General features: G+C 38.4%; 1 protein-coding gene and 1 long non-coding RNA gene across 9 annotated transcripts in view; one reads left to right on the forward strand and one right to left on the reverse strand.

The window, feature by feature from the left end:
- The window catches only part of LOC114228107 (uncharacterized), a 35,983-nt gene extending 33,647 nt beyond the window's left edge, over positions 1–2,336 (reverse strand). For 5 of the 8 annotated variants that reach the window (XR_008558279.1, XR_008558269.1, XR_008558267.1 and 2 more), the window contains exons 1-3: positions 1,981–2,169; positions 1,579–1,878; positions 539–782 (exon numbers count right to left, since the gene is read on the reverse strand). This is a non-coding gene — a long non-coding RNA (uncharacterized LOC114228107). The other 3 variants (XR_008558274.1, XR_008558270.1, XR_008558277.1) reach the window with 2 other exon arrangements.
- Positions 2,337–2,478: 142 nt separating this feature from the next.
- LAMTOR3 (late endosomal/lysosomal adaptor, MAPK and MTOR activator 3) lies at positions 2,479–17,478 on the forward strand. Its single transcript, XM_028132887.2, has 7 exons — positions 2,479–2,521; positions 2,791–2,836; positions 5,610–5,644; positions 11,280–11,338; positions 13,681–13,814; positions 15,078–15,141; positions 16,930–17,478. Exons 2-7 carry the CDS (start codon positions 2,828–2,830, stop codon positions 17,001–17,003), a joined length of 375 nt encoding a protein of 124 aa, XP_027988688.1. The 5' UTR covers positions 2,479–2,521; positions 2,791–2,827; the 3' UTR covers positions 17,004–17,478.
- The last annotated feature ends 1,440 nt before the right edge of the window (positions 17,479–18,918 follow it).

The following is an 18,918-nucleotide window of genomic DNA, read 5'->3' on the forward strand; positions in this document are numbered from 1 at the left end:
AACAGGTTATGATGAGGAAGTGATATGTTAGGTCTAGGGTTCGAGAGAGATAGTGAGGACTTAGGAGGTTTTTTAGAGGTATGGGGTAAATCTGTGTACAGAGTAAGGGGAGAAGAAGGATTAAGGAGATCATTGTACAACCCTAACAGTGTTAAGCGTAGTTCCAACCAGGTGACATAAGGTAAAGGTACATGAGAAGATCAAGAATGATAAGGATGACCCACAGGAAGACCAGGCACTAGAAGAGGGAAGATATTATAGTATCTTGGTCAATCATGGGGCCAGGTTTAACCAGGTTGTAATGTGTTCCCAGGAATAGTCAAGAAAATCCTCTAGGAGGAACGTGTCCCATAGGAAAGACAAGAGGTAAGATTCAGTGGGGGGTGGGTGCTGAGAGAGAGGAACAGCTGCTATGAGGTGCAGAGTATGAGTGAGGCAAGGACCAGTATAGATAGAGCAGTAAGGGGCAATGGGGGGGGGGGGGGTGGCGGTGAGGGAGTCTGGCTTATAGGGGATTATGTAAAGGTCCGGGGCTTACAGTTCCTTGGGAATTTTTGTGAATTTGAGGCGGGTTGGTCCGAGGCTGACACTCCAATACAAACAGACTGGTGGAGCCTGGGGTGCAGGGGCTCACTTCAACTGAAGAGGAGTGGAGTGAGGAAGAATATCCCTGTAACTTGGCCGCCTTCGGTGTGGTCAGAAGTACCTGGTGTGGGCCGGTCCACCTGGGTTTTAGGGTCCCCGGGCTGCTGGATGCTGGAAGAATATCCAGTCTCCCGGCTCTAGTGGAGGATCAAGGGGGGGAGTCAGTGGTAGGCTTAGGGAGAACTGTGCTGGCATGTTGCTGAAGGAGGTGACCAGTGAGGTCGAGGGTGGAGAGATAATCCCCAAAAAGGGCTAGAGGTGGTTGGGATGTTTCCAAGTAGGAAGGGTCTGCAGTACAGAAGCTGGAAAGGGCTGGAGACTGGGCTGTCCAGGACGGAGTGAGATGGGGCTCAGAAAGAAGGCTGAGGGGGTGGATGAAGAGGTGGAGTCCAGAGAGACAGGGGCAGTCGGAAGAGGGTTGGGGGGGGGGGGGAATCAGAGGGGAAGGAAGGACAGGATGAATGGAGGGATTGGAGGGAGGGTCTGAGGGGCCTGACAGGTGGGGAAGGACTGACCGGTAGCCTCAGGGTAGGGTGGAAAGGTCCAGGGCTGGTGGAAGGGGGCTTGGCGTGAAGGAGCACGATCTGATGGGTGGAGTAAGTATGACAAGAGAGAAGGACTATTACAGAGAGTAAAGAACTGAAAAACTTTATCAAAAAACCTTCATTTCAGTTACACTTATTGTCTTAACAACTCTATGAGATTTTAAAGCCAATCATTATTTAAGCCATTTTTCTGATACATTTTTTAACAGGGATAACTTGACCTTGACAACTTTAAGGAGGCTGGAAAAAAAAGGTGGGGGTGGGGGGTAGCAGGCTTGCCAGCTGCTTGGATTCAAAGGCACCAACCACATCCTTTCCTTACAGGGTAGTCAGGGACCCGGAAGTGAACGCTAGCCCCGCGCCCCAGGTCAAGGGAAGTAACTCTTACCAGAAATTGGAGTGGCCGGTGTGTTCTGGAGAAGCCTGCAGCCGGGACGGGGGTCCCTACGGGCTCCTCCTGTGTATCCTGGATTTCAGCACCCAACTGTTAGGGCCCCGCCGACAAGGAGCCAGGCCTAGAGACCTTGTGAGAGTTTAAGAAATTTTATTACATTCTCTCACGGCGGGGTGAGACCTGTATATCCGTGTCAGCAAGCAAGAGGAGGGCGGGGGGGGGGGGGGGGGGGCGGTTGCGGGAAGCCGGGCCTAGAGCTGCTTTTCTCCGCCGGTCAGCTGTCTCTTGTGGCACCTGAAATGAGAACAACAGGAGAATCGCAGAAAGGGCAGGAGCCCCAAGCGGGGCACAATGGGCCAGAACCGCGTGCAGGGGAAAGGTTCCGAACATGCCTACCAGGTGGCCAACAGGGGAAATCAAAAGACTAGGAAACCAGGGGACTTCTGTTAGAATCTAACAGGCAACCTGGTGCTTGCTGTTCACGCCTGCAAATTTGTTCAACAGAAGATAAGGTTTTATGATGCCGGATCCCGAACAGCGAATGAAAATCATACACACTCCGCGCAAAACAAACGTCTCCGCGAGACTTACGATGACGAAACACGCAGCGTTCCGCTTCAAACCCGGGCGGCGGGTTTCCCAGCGGCCACGCGGCCCGGCGTCTGCGCAGGCGCAGGAGGCAGCAGCCCGCGGAGAGCCGGAGGTGTGGGGGAGGGGCGCGACGCCCTCCCGCGCGCACGGAGTTCGTTGCCCCGCCCCGGAAATCCCGTGTCCACGCGCACCGGAGGCAGAGGGAGTGCTTCCTGGAGCACAGAGGAGGTCACAAGTCATGTGACGGCGGCTTTCCGAGGAACCTGTCTTGGAAGCTTGTCCGTGAAGAGGCAGTGGACAGCCCCGAACCTTGCTGCGCAGAGAACCAGGCAGCCCAGAGAGCCGGGTAACTGGGCCATTTTGCCAGATGTGCAGGCCTGGGCCCGCGGGTGGCGCGGGCGTTGAGCTGGAAGAGGAGTGGACGCCCCCTTCCCCTTTGCTTTGGACTTAGATCCCGGGGGTTGGGGAGGTGGAGTGGGCTAAGGCATATCGGTATCCGGGAACTCCGACTCCCTTCGGTGTCCCCAAGTCCTAGAGGCGCGGATTCGTGCCGCTTGTTAGGGTCGGGGTGCGAGGGAATCCTGACGGGAGAGTCACCAGGAGTTTCTTTTTCAGGCGTGGATATTGAACCTGCGGGAGAAAGGGGTTCATCATGGCGGATGTGAGTTACCCCCCAGCACAAGAGGAAGGAGAGGGTGGAGAGTTTGGAGGAGACTACTGGGCGGGGAGAGGTAGCGCTTCCCAAGTAGAAATTGGTTTCGTTTTGCTCCCCGCCCCCTGGTTATTTTCTGCAGGCTCTGCAGTGAGATACTAATGGGAATGGATTTGCTGGGGTCCTGAGTGGGTCTTGGAATGGGGGTGGAGGACACCAAGGTGCCTGTTCGTACTCCCCAAATCCTGTGGGCATAAGAGGCTCTGAACATTTGCCATTTGAGTGTCTAAATTGTGGTTTGCTGCTCGGAATCCTTTTTTTCAGCAAGTGGTCATGGTGTCTTTCTAGGTTCATTGTAGCAATTTTAGTTGATTTCCAACTGACATCTCTTTAGCACAGTAACAAAAGTCAAATTCTAAGTTTAGGTAACTTGTGCTAGTTACTAGAAACTGCAGGACATTAATACTCATACTAATGGTTATGTTTTACTTCCTGTTACTTTGCTTACGTACACGCTGGGTGTTCTAAATATTGAACATATATTCATTTCTTATAACTTTTGTGAGGTAGGCACTGTCACCGCTGTGTGATAAATGATGATAAGGCACAGGAAGATCAAGTAACTTGCCTCAGGTTACACAGCTAGTACTTGTGGAGTCAAGATACCAACGCAGGCAGTTTCTCTCCAGAGTCCATGCTCTTAACCATTACACTAATAGTCATTCAGCATTAATATGAATCTGGTTTCTTTTCAGATTGCAAGATTATGTGTTTCAATATTAAGCGACATTTAATGCCCTTACCTCTCCATTTTTGGATGTCTTCCATTATATTTTTGAGACCTTATTAGTCAGGCATAATCAAATCACTATCTATTGAGTATCTGTCTTGCAAAGGTTTCTGTCATAAGGGCTGAGGGTGAAATAATGAAGATTGAGGTATAATTCCTCTACTTCAGAGTTTTACAACTTAAAAAAATACTATGCAAGGGATCATAGATATGCATACATTGCTGTGTGAAAACTTCAAGTGATTACCTCTGGTTTGTGTCTATCAGGGTAGCCTGATTGGAGTATTTGGTGGTTGATATTAGCTCTAAATGATGAGTGGCAACTTTTTAAAAAGTAAGAGAGGGAGAATATCACAAGAATGAATAACCTAAGCAGACTTAGGAAAGGGAGAGGTATGTATGGAAGAGCTGTGAATAGTCCAGTTTAGCTGGGGCTAAGTGTATGTATGAGGGAGTGGTCGGAAGCAGGACTGTAAACTTAGTCATAGGCCATGTTGTAGAGTCTCAAATGTCTAAAGAATCTATAATAATAAAAGCGTAATATGCTAATTAGACTGGAAGTCCTTCCTTCTGGACAAAGCCCCAGTGGGCGGGGGCCGAGGCTGGGGTGGCCACTGCAGCGGTGGGGGCCAAGGCCCTTGCACGAATTTTGTGCATTGGGCCTCTAGTTTGTACATAGTTCAGTATACAGTTGAGAGCCTTTCAAACATTGGTTCTGAACCTGGCTGCACAGGGAATCATCTGGGGAGCACCTCCAACCCTGGCATCAGAGTGTGTGTGTGTGTGTGTGTGTGTGTGTGTGTGTGTGTGTGTTTATTAATGCTCCTCATATGCTATCCATAATAAAGGTTGAAAATCATTGCAATTATGGCTTTAGAGAAGGAGGAAAATATGACTCTTGGCACTGTGTAGAACTGCATGGGATAGAAACATGATACCAGTATACCAGTTGGGAGGTTAGTGCAAGTCATAAATAATAAAATGAAGCTAAACCGTAATGTCTGTTGAAAAGGAGAAGGAATCAGTTTAAAAACATTTGACTTCACAGGTGATTTAAAAGTGACAAATGTGAGGTTAGGGTTAACTATTACTCATAGTTTCTAACCTGATGGGGTTTAGAAAACTCATAGTTTTCTAATGGGGTTGGTAGTGCCATTAGTGGGAACAAAATGATTGAGAGATTTGGATTTTAGATGACACCGTGATAAGTTGAGATTTTCTTGTGTATGTTTAAAATGAGAGGAAAGCTAAACTGGTGGTGATAACATGAAATAAAATGAACATTAAGGTTTGGAGAATTATAGGGTTTAGAGGTTCAAAACAACAAGTATCTTATTTATCTTTGTAGAGCTCTTAATTGATACCTGCTTGTCAATGAAATTCTCCTGATGAGAAAGTGTATTAAGACAAAGTAAAATAGTTTTTATTTCTTTTGTCATAATTATGTCACATGCTAAACACTTGACATGCATTGTCATATGTTTAGTCATGCTAAACACTTGACATCATATATTTAGTCATGTGAGGAAATTAAATTTCAGAGAGATAAATGAATTTATCCAGGATTGTTAGTGATGTGTATACATGGAAAGATATTCATAATATATTCTCAAGTGAACACAACAATAGCAACAGGATTTGAAATAATATGAAAATATGACCTAATTTTACAGCTAATATATATTTGTGTTCCCATTTCCAGATATGCTAATCACTTTACATGCATCTTCTCAATAAACTTTAAAAAACAATCTTAAGACTTAGGTTGTGCTATTGTCCCTACTCAACAAATAATGAAACTGAGGCTTAGAGAAAAAGGTTAACTTGCTTCAAGTCAAACAACCAATAAGTATCAAAATCAGAAAGGGAAGGAAAACACAAACAGGAAAGGTTAGGAATGGTGACTTAAGGTCCCTAAAATGTGAATAGGGCAGGATCTAGAGAATTAGTACAAGGCATGTTATTATATGATCTGTTAATGTTCTCTTTCAGGACCTAAAGCGATTCCTGTATAAAAAGTTACCAAGGTAAAAAAAATTATTGTCATTAAATAAATTCTGCATAACAAGTTAATTTTATGTAGCATTTTGTTTCTTGCTATCGTAGACTAAGTATTGTGTGTATTTAGTGTGTATATAATGCTGTTGTTTAGCACTTTACCTAATGTAGCCCTAGGTAACATGAATAATATCCTTTGAATTTGCAGATAAATAACATGGTGCCTAGATAGGTTACTAGCGTACATTTATTTCTCTGTAAAAAAAACTTATCAGAAGTAGTTCGAACAGTGTTTGCCTACTTCTTTCCATATACCTTATGATATATGAAAGCTCTGTCCTTAAGATAAGGAACAGGCAGCTTTTCTGTGCCATCGCAAATTGGCATGCTCCTAAGTTTGAATCAGCTTTCAACATTTTGTCCAGTGTTGTGAAATATCTCTGAGAGTTCTTTAATAGGAAGCTTTTTTGCCAGTGTCATTTCCTCTGGGGCATCTTTATCCTTTTCATCACAACCGCTTTCTCATTTATGTCAGTAAGTCCACCTTCACTAAGTTCTCTGGCTGTACATTTTGTGCAGAACAATGATAATGTCAACCCCTCAGCCAGCTATTTCTTTTCTAACTCCATTTAATTTCTATTCAGATTTCACTTCTCCATATTATCACTTTTCGTTTCTTTGCTGTATTTCATCTTTATTGGCCTCATTTCAGTTATTTTTTAATATCACTGGACAATGAGATAACACTGCATGTTTTGTTCTCTGCATAAACTAAACAACAGATGCTCAGTGATCAATCACCAACACTCTTTGAAAAAAGTGATGTGACTACTTATTGATCACAATGTGTGTCTGTTATGTCAGTTATTTACATAGTAATGTGTGAACTAAAGAGGGTGAAGTTTGTATTCTATATAATTATTCAGTTAATGTATCATACTTACGGAAATTTGACCCATGCTGTTGAGGGGGAATGGTGTTATTTAATCTGGCAATTAAAATGTTTCTAAATTAGAACTTTACAAAAATGAGGGCTTTCTGTATTTGTATTTGCCTTCTTAGAAGTTTAGTATAAGTTTAGTATATTGAAAGGATGCTAAAATTGGTGATGGCAGGGGGAATATCACACTGATGACAAAATACAGAAATGGAGGTATAGCTGATATTTGTAAGAAGGCTATTTGTAAAAACATAATGAAAATCTTTTCATAATGGAAAGAAAAGAATTAGTACAAAGTGGTGTTTTTTTCCATCATGACTGAGGGTAGTTTAATTCATATTCGTGACCATTTCTTCTTGATGGTAGGCATATTGCAACCCAAGAGCCAAAAGAATGGAGAAATAATATTATTGAACATTTATAAAGAAAATATTAGAATACACACTGATTTGTTGCTAGATGTATGCAAGTTAAGGGTTTGGACACAGGCAGCCTACCTTCAGAGCTGTGGGTCCATGCTCTTTAATTGTACTGCTACGCCTCTCAACCAAGTCAGTTTAGTTTTGTTTGTTTTTTAATTCTCTGTTAAATATAGTTCTTGGATTTCTATTTTTAAATCTAGTTGTGACTCAAGCAGTCTCAGGCTTAAATAGTCACAACTTTGTGTTTTAAAATAACCAAATATTTCATTATTATATTAATAAAACTAAGTATGATGTCTTTTTAATATATTTTTATTGATTTCAAAAAGGAAGGAAGAGGGAGAGAGAGGTAGAAACATCCATGATGAGAGAGAATCATGGATTGGCTGCCTCTTGCAAGTCCCCCACTGGGGATCAAGACCACAACCTGGGCATGTGCCCTTCACCGGAATCGAACCTGGGACCTTTCAGTTTGCAGGCTGATGCTCTATCCACTGAGCCAAACCGGCTAGGGCTAAGTATGATGTCATTGATTACCAGTGTAACATTTGCTTTTGGGGAGAGGGGAGATAAAAATGTTTTAGTGCCGGTGTTGCTCAGTCATGGGTCGATTCCCTGTCAGGATACATGCCCAGGTTTCGCGCTGGATCCCCTGTAGGGGGTATGCAGGAGGCAGTGATTCTCTCTCATCAGTGATGTTTCTATCTCTCCCTTTCCCTTCTTCTCTGAAATCAATAAAAACATGTTAAAAATAGTTTTAGTACGTATAAGATTTAGATTTCTGCAGAATATTTCATACTATTTCATCTAAAAGTATAGTGTACCTATCAATGCATTATGTTTATTTTCAATTATTAGTGAAAATCTATACCAGTTACTCTTTTTTTTTTTTTTTATTATATTGATTTTTCACAGAGAGGAAGGGAGAGGGATAGAGAGTTAGAAACATCAATGAGAGAGAAACATCGGTCAGCTGCCTCTTGCACACCCTCTACTGGGGATGTGCCCGCAACCAAGGTACATGCCCCTGACCGGAATTGAACCCGGGACCTTTCAGTCCGCAGGCTGACGCTCTATCCACTGAGCCAAACCGGTTTCGGCTCCAGTTACTCTTTGTTAACTGTGTGTAGAATGGGAAACGCCTTTTATATTTGTGACCTGATTTCTTTTAAGTGGTTACTTTAAGTATGTGAGTAATTTTTCTACTTTGTTGGACAGTTATCTCTGTGAATTTGAAATCCATTAAAAAGGAGATCTTTTTAATTTCTACCATTAAAAAGGAGATCTTTTTAATTTCTACCTCCTCTTTTGGTGCTTTAGTTGGCATTTAAGTTAATTACTATTGAAAGAAAAAAGGTACCTATGGTGACACAGATTTTTAAAACATTTTTGTAGTACTCTTTACCTGTTTTTTAATTTGCTTATTTTTTGAGTAGGCAATACATTCATAAAGTTCACTATTCAAGAGTTAATTGAAGGATATAGAATCAGAACTTTCCCATCACTGCCCTTCAGCCATGTAGTTCCCCTCTCATAGGCACCCATTGTTACCTACAGGCAAACATGTATATATATAAACATACATATTTGCTTGTATACATAGAGGTCTCAGACTGCTATAATACAAAGTACCATAGATTGGATATTTCTTTTACTTTTATTGATTTCAGAGAGGGAGGGATAGAAACATCAATGATTAGACAGAATCATAGATGGGTTGCTTCCTGCACATCCCGTTCTGAGGACTGAGCCAGCAATCCGGGCATGTGCCCTGATTGGGAATTGAACCATGACCTCCTGGTTCATAGGTCAACATCCAACCATCTGAGCCACACTGACCAGGCTGGATATTTCTTATATGTAAATGATCAAAATTTATTTCTCCTAGTTCTAGAGGCTGGAAGTCCCAAGATCAGGGCACCAGCATGGCTGGGTTCTGGTGAAGGCCCTCTTCTGGGTTGCAGATTGCAGACTTCTCATATGCTCACGCAGGGAAGGAGAGCTAGCTAGGTTTCTAGCCTCTTATAAGGGCACTGAGTACATTCATGAGGGCTCCACCCACATGGCCCAAAGACCTCCCAAAGGCCCCACCTCCAAATACCATCACATTGGGATTAGGGTTTCAGCACAGGAATTTGGAGGGTGACAAACATTTAATCTATTGTAACATACACATATGAATGCCTACTTGTGTTGTTATATAAGTTGCTTCTTGTACACACTATTCAAAACCATGTGCTTTTTCACTTAACATCTGTAAGTTTGAGATCAGTCCTTCCCAGTACATGAAGAGCTGCTTCTTTGTTTGCAGAGTATTCCATTGCATTTATGTCATAACTTATTTAACTTGTTCTTTTTGATGGTTAGTTAGGTTACCAATCTTTTTCTATTTCAAGAGATGGTGCCATTGGTAACTGCACAAACTATGTGTGGGTGTCTCAAGTATCTGTAGGATATATTTTTATGTAATCTAGTTTTTAACTTAGAAGAATATATTATTTTATGTATTAATCACATAGGTTATGTTTCAATCCAAAGATAATTTTAGGATTTAATGATAATAGAAAATAATACTAGTAAATATACACAATTGTTTCATCTTTCTTATTTTTAATGTGAGGCAGATAAATGGCTTTGTTTGTAACATTTTCTCCTCAAATTGTAATAACACTTCTCTGACAAACATTTTTTGACAGTGAGATTTAAAAACATATAATTTCAGTAATATGAATATAAGTTAATGTGAATATTACTCATTGCTTAGTTAAAATATTATGGTTAACACAATAAGGAATGATAATTCTAGGTTATATAGTAGGAACATTGAGCATATTTCTGAGTTGCAACCTACATATGGTATAAGATAGTTACAAGGCTCTATGTTTTGCATAAATATTGAAAGTTTGAGGATGTTTCCTCATTATAATTTTTGACACTATACTTTTGTGCTCTAGCAGTTCTTATAATTTAATACTTAAACTATAGTGATAAACTATATCATTATCAGGGTGCAAAAATGATACCCTGATATTAATAATAATTAGTATTTTAATGTAAACCTATATACCAACCTCTACATGTATTATTTTATTGAATTTTGCAATAGCCAAAAAGTACACTTTTCCCCATTTTCAGATTGTTAACTGAGGCTTAGAGAGTTTTATAACTGGCCCATGGTAGCATAAATAGTAAGCAGGAGAGCCTGGTGCAACTCAGGCCTTTTTAACTTCAGAGGTATAGTCTTGACCATTCTGCTTACTGCTCCTTATAGAGACACTAGAGGCCTGGTGCACGAAATTCGTGCACTCGGGGTGGGGGGAAGTCCCTCAGCCCGGCCTGCGCCCTCTCGCAGTCTGGGAGCCCTTAGGGGATGTCCGACTGATGGCTTAGGCCCGGATATCTGGCAGTGGGACATCCTTAGTGCTGCCACGGAGGCAGGTGAGGCTTCTGCCACTGCCGCTGCGCTTGCCAGCCGTGAGCCAGGCTTCTGACTGAGCAGCACTCCCCCTGTGGGAGGGCACTGACCACCAGTGGGCAGCTCCTGCATTGAGCGTCTGCCCCCTGGTGGTCAGTGCACATCATAGCGACCGGTCATTCCCCAGTTTGGTCGATTTGCATATTAGCCCATAGGATGGCTGAAAGGATTGCTGCATAACCTACATTCTTCTCATCCAATTTCTTCAGCTTCGAATGATCTTTGTGCCCTTCTCTTAATCAGCGCCATAACATCTAAGCTGAGCTTTTACTTCCTCAGGGAAGCCTTCCTTGACCCACCTTGGCCCTCCCCTCTCTGCGTTATAGGCTCTCATATCCCCACAGATCACTTAATTAGCACTTGCCACAATTGTAGCTTTTTATTGGTTAGTGCAAGATTATTTGATGGATAGTTACTTTCCTATTAGATTGTAAGTTTTGTGAAGACTGACTTTATTTTTTGCTTAGCGTGGTATTATAAATATTCAGTGCCACAAATATTGGGCACTTGTTATGAGAATGAATGAAAGAAAAGTCTGTCTTTGCCATTGTATCCACTGCTGATAACCTGTCATACTTTTGTAAACCACAGAATAATTAGCAATTTTAATGGAGAATCAGCTATGTTTTAGCTCTTCATCAATAAACTAAATTATAAAGATAAATATTGTCAGTGATACACATTCATTTAATTTCTGAAAGAGTTTTAGTAAACAGTAAAGAATTGAGTTTCCATGGTTTTTCAGAAATACACATGAAAATTATCATTATGACTTTGAGGTACACATTTTCAGAAAGTGAAATGTTTTATATATTTTTTCTTTCTAGTGTTGAAGGGCTTCATGCTATTGTTGTGTCAGACAGAGACGGGGTGCCTGTTATTAAAGGTAAAACTGAGAACTTAACATGCCGGTGTCATGTTTGCTTTAGAATAAAGATGTTCTTACATCCAAGTAGTACAGAAACAAGCATATGAAACCCATTTCAGAAAAATTAGGAGAAGGTCTTTGGGGGGAAATATTTGCTTTTGTATGTTGAAGGCTGTGTTGAAACTTATAACTTCTTACATGTTAAATGTATCATGTTGCCATTCAGAGCTTAAGCATGGATTTAATGACAGGCCCAGTTTCCCATTAAAGACATATTATGGTATAATAGAAACCAAGCATGTCAAACTTGTGGCCCACAACGAGTATTATTTTGGCCCAGCCAATATAACGGTATGTAAGAAAGGTTTTAATAAAAATTTCATAACTTAATTTTTACAATATCCCATTATACATAATTATTAATAACAAATTACAATGTTCGCTAATGACTGATTACTATAATCGTGTTGCATTCATTTCCCTTATGCGCCTTATGTGAAGGCGCACCATTTCTCTCCACTAATACTAGCAGGGAATATTTTAGCAGCCGATGGCCACATCATTAGTCTTGTACTGTCTTGTTTGGTGTACGCAACAGGAAATATTTCGCTTTCAGAGAACAAGAAAAATAGGTTTATTTGCATTACGCCTATTAATTTGTGCAGTTATTCAGTATCTTGTAAGTTAATGTTCAAGAAAAAATAACTTTTATTAAAATGTTCTATTTTTTTATGTTAACGATTACTCATTTACTTCAGCCCTTTGTATTCAGCATGTCTCTATCAAAATAAATCTACGTTTCTATGAAAATTGAAGCTTTTGTTTTTTTGCAGCCCACATAAACTTAAACCTTGTTTATTTGGCCTGTGTTAGCCTTTGAGTTTGACTTGCTTGATATAAACCATTAGTAATTCTTAAGTGATGAGGCTGGGCATGTATGCAGCTAGATATATTATACATAAAGACTTCTCCCTCCCCAATATATATTTTTATCAGTAGTTTTAGGATAAACATCCATATATTTGAATCAACATACTATTGGTTGTTTTTGTTTAATCTTTCTTGATTCTGTACTTCTTTACTGAAAATAAGATTTTTAAAAACTTTTTAAGTTTCACAAAACTTTTAGTTAACCAGAATCTTACAAGAATTTTTTACCTAAACAAGAGCTTGCTAACCTAAAAAGATAACTTTTTACATAATTTAAGCCTTTTTTTTTTTTTAGTATATATGCTGTCACAGTCAGTATATACTAAGAACATTTTACTACTCTCTCTGGTATCATCAATGGATGGGTATAGTTATACTAGGACACTGTAATAGCTTTACCAAAGAAAGTAAATAATGCTCTATACTTTTTATTGCCGATTTATTTTCTACCTGGGTTTATCATACATGTCAGGTAATTTTAGACTTGAGTTAAAGGAAGTTTAGAAATAATTTATTTACTTTGTTTTATAAATGAAGATTGTCAAGTACATTGTTATTCCTAAGTTGCAATGTGAGTCAGTGACAAAATAATATTAGAACCCATCATTTCCTGATGTGTGCTTTCTGACTTACTATAAAACATAGGTGTCTATGGGCAAGTCACTTGTCTTGTCTTAGTTCTGTAATGAAGGCTGTAAACAAAATAATGTCAGATTTGCCAGCTCTAATATTCTGTGTGAGGATCTCTGTGTTAAAGCCTTACACTTGCACAACTAACTCCATGACTTAATGAGTGAAGGAAAAAGTTGGCCAGCTGCAGAATTATTAATACCAATAAGCAATACTACTATGGGTTTTATGAGAGCAAAGTTTTCCAAAACTTTTAAAATTCTAGCTTGGCTGTCAGTTAATGAGAATATTCAGTTTATTAAATGTACTGATTGCTCTGTCTGGGTACTTCAGTTAGTTAGAACAGTTTCCCGAAACACCAGCATTGTGGATTTGATCTACAGTCAGATCACATACAAGAATCAACCAATGAATGCATAAATAAGTGAAACAACAGTTTGATGTACCTCTCTCTTCCCCTCCTTCCAAAATCAGTCACTCAATAAAATATATAAATGTACTGATTAATCTGGGTTTTAAGGTAGGTCGATATTAAAGAAATATAAACATTTAATATTCTTTTTAAAAATAAAAAAATATTGTGAGAGTCATCATTTGTTCCCTTAGTTATGATCGCCCGCTCACATCTCAGCAGTTTTTCACACCTGAATTGATGAGACCCAGTTAGTGATGTGATTTTAAATATTGGAAACAGAACTCTTGTGCTTGGTATTTTTACAGATATATGTCTTAAAAAGGTGCTGCAAATCTTTCTACCATGTCCACTGCATAATTTTTACTTAAATCATTTGTATTTCCAGTGGCCAATGATAATGCTCCAGAGCATGCTTTGAGACCTGGTTTCTTATCTACTTTTGCCCTTGCAACAGACCAAGGGAGCAAACTTGGACTTTCAAAAAATAAAAGTATCATCTGTTACTACAATACCTACCAGGTAAGTTCATAACTATCGAATGGTTTGCTGATTTCAACTATTACTATGTTTTCTATATAAAATAGCTTGTGCTATCATTCTAAATTTGAGTTTTGAAAGCGGTGGAATTTTAAGATCTTAGCCTTCAGATGGATTATGTTTCACAGAAGTGATTTTCTTCAAATTTGACACCAGGAATTAATTACTGTGGGAAGTAATTAAAAAGATGTAATAATAAAGTACATGTTAACCTGGAAAGGGTAAGTCAGGTCACTCTTACCTCCAGTAGATGGTGCCCTTAGCTTAACAATTGTGATTTCTCAAATGACACTTGTGTTGTTGGTGACAGATAAAAATTTCTCTTGAAAGTCAAATGATAAGGTATTTAAATTTGTTGTTTTAGCTAATTCCTTCATTTGGTTTGGGATATATGTACATATGGAAAATATACAATTATATGTAGGGTGTCCCAAGAAAGGTATACACACACTTCGAAAAATTGTAAAGGCAGTGTTTATTAAAATACATTTTATTTTCAAAATTGAACTATCAGCTGTTAAAATATGTATACATATTTTGGGGGGACACCCTGTATATAAATAAGTGAGGTTATTAATTGTGGGAAAGAAATTAGTTGCTACGTACTTCTTGATCTCCAGCTACATTTTCTTTAAAATAAATTAATCACTTGTCTGTTTGAGTGATGCTTACCAAAGTATGACTTATGTACTACTGATGATACACAATTAACATCTTTTTATTTTAAAAGTTGTATATTTTAATGTATATTGGTAAACAAATAACCCATCTGGCCTTTAACTTGACTGATAAGGATTAGATTGAAGCTAAGTTAAAGATAGTTGATTTAAAGTTAATTTAAATTTGTTTAAATTATAGTAGTACATAGGAGGCAGAAAAATCATGAAGATACAGCTACTGGAATGAGAAATACTTCCTTTAGCCATTTAATTATTAAATTTTTATTGAGCTCTTACTATGTAATTGACACTCTGCTGGTCTTTAGAGATAAAAAAATGAAGACACAGTCCCACCTTAAAAACTTTCCAGGCTAAAGGGTGTTGTCTCTAAGAGATACTCAGTAACTCTGTTTCATGAAAATATTTATTTTCATCTCTTTCATATTTCATGAGGTAATACCATGATACTGGGCTGTTACCTTACACATTGACCATTTAAAGGTTTTTTGAAAGATTAAGATAGTTCATTGAATTATACTGCCTTTTCACAATACAACATAATATTTAGATCTTCTTTTCTTTTTAGGTGGTTCAGTTTAATCGTTTACCTTTGGTGGTGAGTTTCATAGCCAGCAGCAATGCCAATACAGGTGTGTTTTAACTACCTTAAATGCAGCTTTAAAAAATATATATTGATTCCAGAGAGGAAGGGAGAGGGAGAGAAATATAGAAATATCAATGATGAGAGAATCATTGATTGGCTGTCTCCTGTTAAATGTAGCTTTTAATTGTTTATGATACTGTATCTGAATAGTCTAATATGATAGGATTAGTAGATTTAGGGTAAAAAAAAAATCTGAATTTGTGGGCAAGGTCTTTGCTCTCTGAAAAAATAAATTCTCTGTTATCCATATCTGTATAATGGAGCTAATATCTGCTTGTGTGGGTAAGTTATCCTTTAAGATAAAAAGAAAATTAAATCTTATCTTTACCCCTTGAATGCTATGTCTTGCTCACATTAAAAGACCTTTAGAAAACAAAAAGAGAGTAGAGAGCTAAACAAAAATAAAATGGTCAAGGATGAGTTAAATTCCATATAGACCAATCTATTAGAATTTTTAAAACCTTGGATGATAGTGAGCAAGATGACTATGAGGATTGTGAATAGGGTGAACATAATCACATTCTTCCTGAGGGTTGAGGAATTGAGAACAAACACTAGAAAGCCGTATTTTCCATAGAGGATAGTAAGATCCAATTATATCCAGTAGCCTTCACTGGGTATTTATGTGTAAAGTAACAGTATTTAGTTGAATTGTATTTTTTTTACTCCCTTTGGATAAAGTGGTTTGTTTGTTTTTTTAGGGTCTGTCTCCTTCAAATTTGACCACTGTTTAGAGCAAATTCTATTTCTATCTATGTCACTGAAGCCAGTCCTTAGATTCCTGGTCTCTAAAATGAGGGGTTTAGATTTGATGATCTATTAGTTCTCTTCCATTTCTAATGTATTGAAGCTGTAAAATATATATGTGAAAACACTTTGTAAATTATACAGGGGTGGGCAAAAGTAGATTTATAGTTGTAATACAAATAAATAATTAATAAATAATACTAGAATGAACTCTTAATTTCATGTTCTCACAACTGTAAACCTACTTTTGCTTACCCCTGTATAGGATAGTGGTATCAATATTTTAAGTATATTAAACAGTAATTGTGATAAATCACATACTAACTCATTGGTTGTTGTAAATTATGACGTTGTACAGAATTAAATTTTAGTATCTAGAACATTTCCTTGAGAATCCCAGATGCTTTTAATATTCTGTGAGAAAGAGGAAGATCCATATTTATCTTACAATAATAAAAGCGTAATATGCTAATTAGACCGGACAACCTTCTGGACGAAGCTGGGGCTGAGAGGGCTGAGGCAGCCGCTGCAGTGGACGGGGCAGAGGCCGAGGAGGCAGCTGCTGCAGCGGCAGGAACCAAGGCAGAAGCCCCTGGCCACCGCAGCAGTGGGGGTTGGGGGACCAAGGCCTTGACAGCGGGTGGGGGCCGCGGCAGGGGCCGAGCCCCTTGCACGAATTTCATGCATGGGGCCTCTAGTTTCAACATAAAATAAGCAGTGTCTACAATATGTAGCCTTTCACTCTGGTAAATTAAGGAGAAGCTAGACATGCTAATTATTACACTAGGTTGTCTTCCAGATTCATCATTGAACTTTCTTTTAAACATGGAAGAAAGTTCATAATGAATATGAGTTTTTTGGTTAATTTACTTAGAATTAGAATATTTTGCTTTAGTTACGGGGAATAAATTATATCTCATTTACTTTTTACTTTTTAGTAATAATTTCAACCAAAGGTAATTTAAGTCAACTTTTTTCATGAACATTTTTTCTAAGGTTCTAATTTTTCTTAATCTCTTTGTTTTAGGACTAATTGTCAGCTTAGAAAAGGAACTTGCTCCATTATTTGAAGAATTGAGACAAGTTGTAGAAGTTTCTTAACCTGACAGTGGTTTTGATGTCTACCTTATCTTCATTATAATAGACAAGATATCAATCTAGCAATCTTGAGACCACAACGTACTTGTATCCATGTACCCAAAAAAGGGTCCCTTTTTTACCTTGTACTAAAAATTTATGGACAGATTGTTATCTTTTCTTGTATAGGTCTTATTTACTGAGATCTGGGGATACCACAGAAATGGTTCTGTCTATCACAGCTCCCATGGAGTTAGTCCAGTCCCCAAATCTGCATGAGATTCTATTGGGTGGGTCGGAATCAAAATGTTCCTTTGATCCACTTGAGCCATGAAGTGCTTCCCCTTGTACATTCTGCCAGGCCTGCAGATAGGAGCAGATCTATTTTATTGTGAATAATAATGAGGACATATTTTTTTCATATTGTTTTATTTCTTTGCATTAAGTGTGGGGACATAAAATGGCTTAGTAAAAGTAATAAAATCAGTACAATCACTAACTTTCCTGTGTATGTATTATTTTGCAATATAGATGAATATTACTAATTGATTTGATTCTTCTCAGAGGGTGCTGCTGTTCAATAAAAATGATAGCTAATGGTTTTCCACCCACTCTGCTTCCTATAACCAATCAGTGTTTTAATGTTTGTGCATTGTTTGTAAAATTTAGATATGATTCATTATTGAGCTCTGTTCCCAATATTGATACATATGTAAACATGATACTACAGCCATTTTTTTCAATATACGAGTATAAATAATAGTATTTTTAAAAGTATGGTTTGAACACTATAGTTTCAAAAGTTTAAAGATATAATTACTTAATTCACTCTTTTCAACCACATGAATAAGTAGTGAGTATTTCTTGTGGATATTCGTTTGGAGATAGTTTTATGTGGCATAAACTGTCAGGAAAATAAATATTCATGAGCCTAATTAATCTCTATGAAATTGGTACATATTTCTAGAATTTGCCCTTTATATTCAGGAATGCAGTCCATCATTCACTGTGGTTCATTTCCTCCTGGGTTCTTTGACAATCAGTTTGTCCTGGTACAGTTCAGTACACATGCATTGAAGACCTGTTGCCATTCACAGAACTACCACATTGTAGAACTCTTAAGGAGCACAATTCACTTCATATTTCCGTGCTCCAGGGGTGCATTTTACATGGAATGTGTGCAAATGTGGTCCTTGAGTTGTGGAGTGAGGTAGTGGGCCAGGCACTGTGCCTGCTTCTTTCCCTCCCTCCCCTTCCTTAAATCCTATACAAAAATGAGACTAAATTGTGGTACCTACCTTTAAAGAACTTATTGTTCAGTAAATGAAACAGATGTGTGAAATGCTATGATAAAGGATGCTATAGAAACAAAATAGGGGCATTTATTTATTTAGCATTAGATTCTGCTTTATTTTGAGAGAGAATAGGTGCATTTGAATTGGGCAAGAACAAAAGCCTTTATAAAGAAGTAGAGGCAAGAGAGATGCCTTAACTGCAGGGAACTATACATAGTTAATCGTTACACTCTAATGAAGTATTAGACATACCAATTATAATACAGAATTGCCATTATCTGGATTATTGGTGTCCAGGAGATTTTTGCTAATGCAATGATTCATAAAACAAGAAGGTCTTTTATAAATGAGGTGACACATTTTAATTGCAGGTAATAAGTATGCATCTAAAAACCCCAGAAAAGATAAATAAGTAGCGATACTTAACCTCTGCATGGCAAATACTGCTACTATTACAATTTCTATTCAAAGGGGTATAACAAATTATTCTATAGTTCATCTGGAAAAATAAGGTGAAAATCTTTTAAGAAGTTTTAAAAAGGTAGTATAAAACTAAATTAGGTACACAACTGGACAGATCAATGGAACAGACTAACCCAGGAACAGGCCTTAGTACATACTGCATTTTTCTGTGTATATGACGC

The sequence above is a fragment of the Eptesicus fuscus genome, chromosome 2 (genome assembly GCF_027574615.1).
Source record: "Eptesicus fuscus isolate TK198812 chromosome 2, DD_ASM_mEF_20220401, whole genome shotgun sequence".
Lineage (NCBI taxonomy): Eukaryota > Metazoa > Chordata > Mammalia > Chiroptera > Vespertilionidae > Eptesicus > Eptesicus fuscus.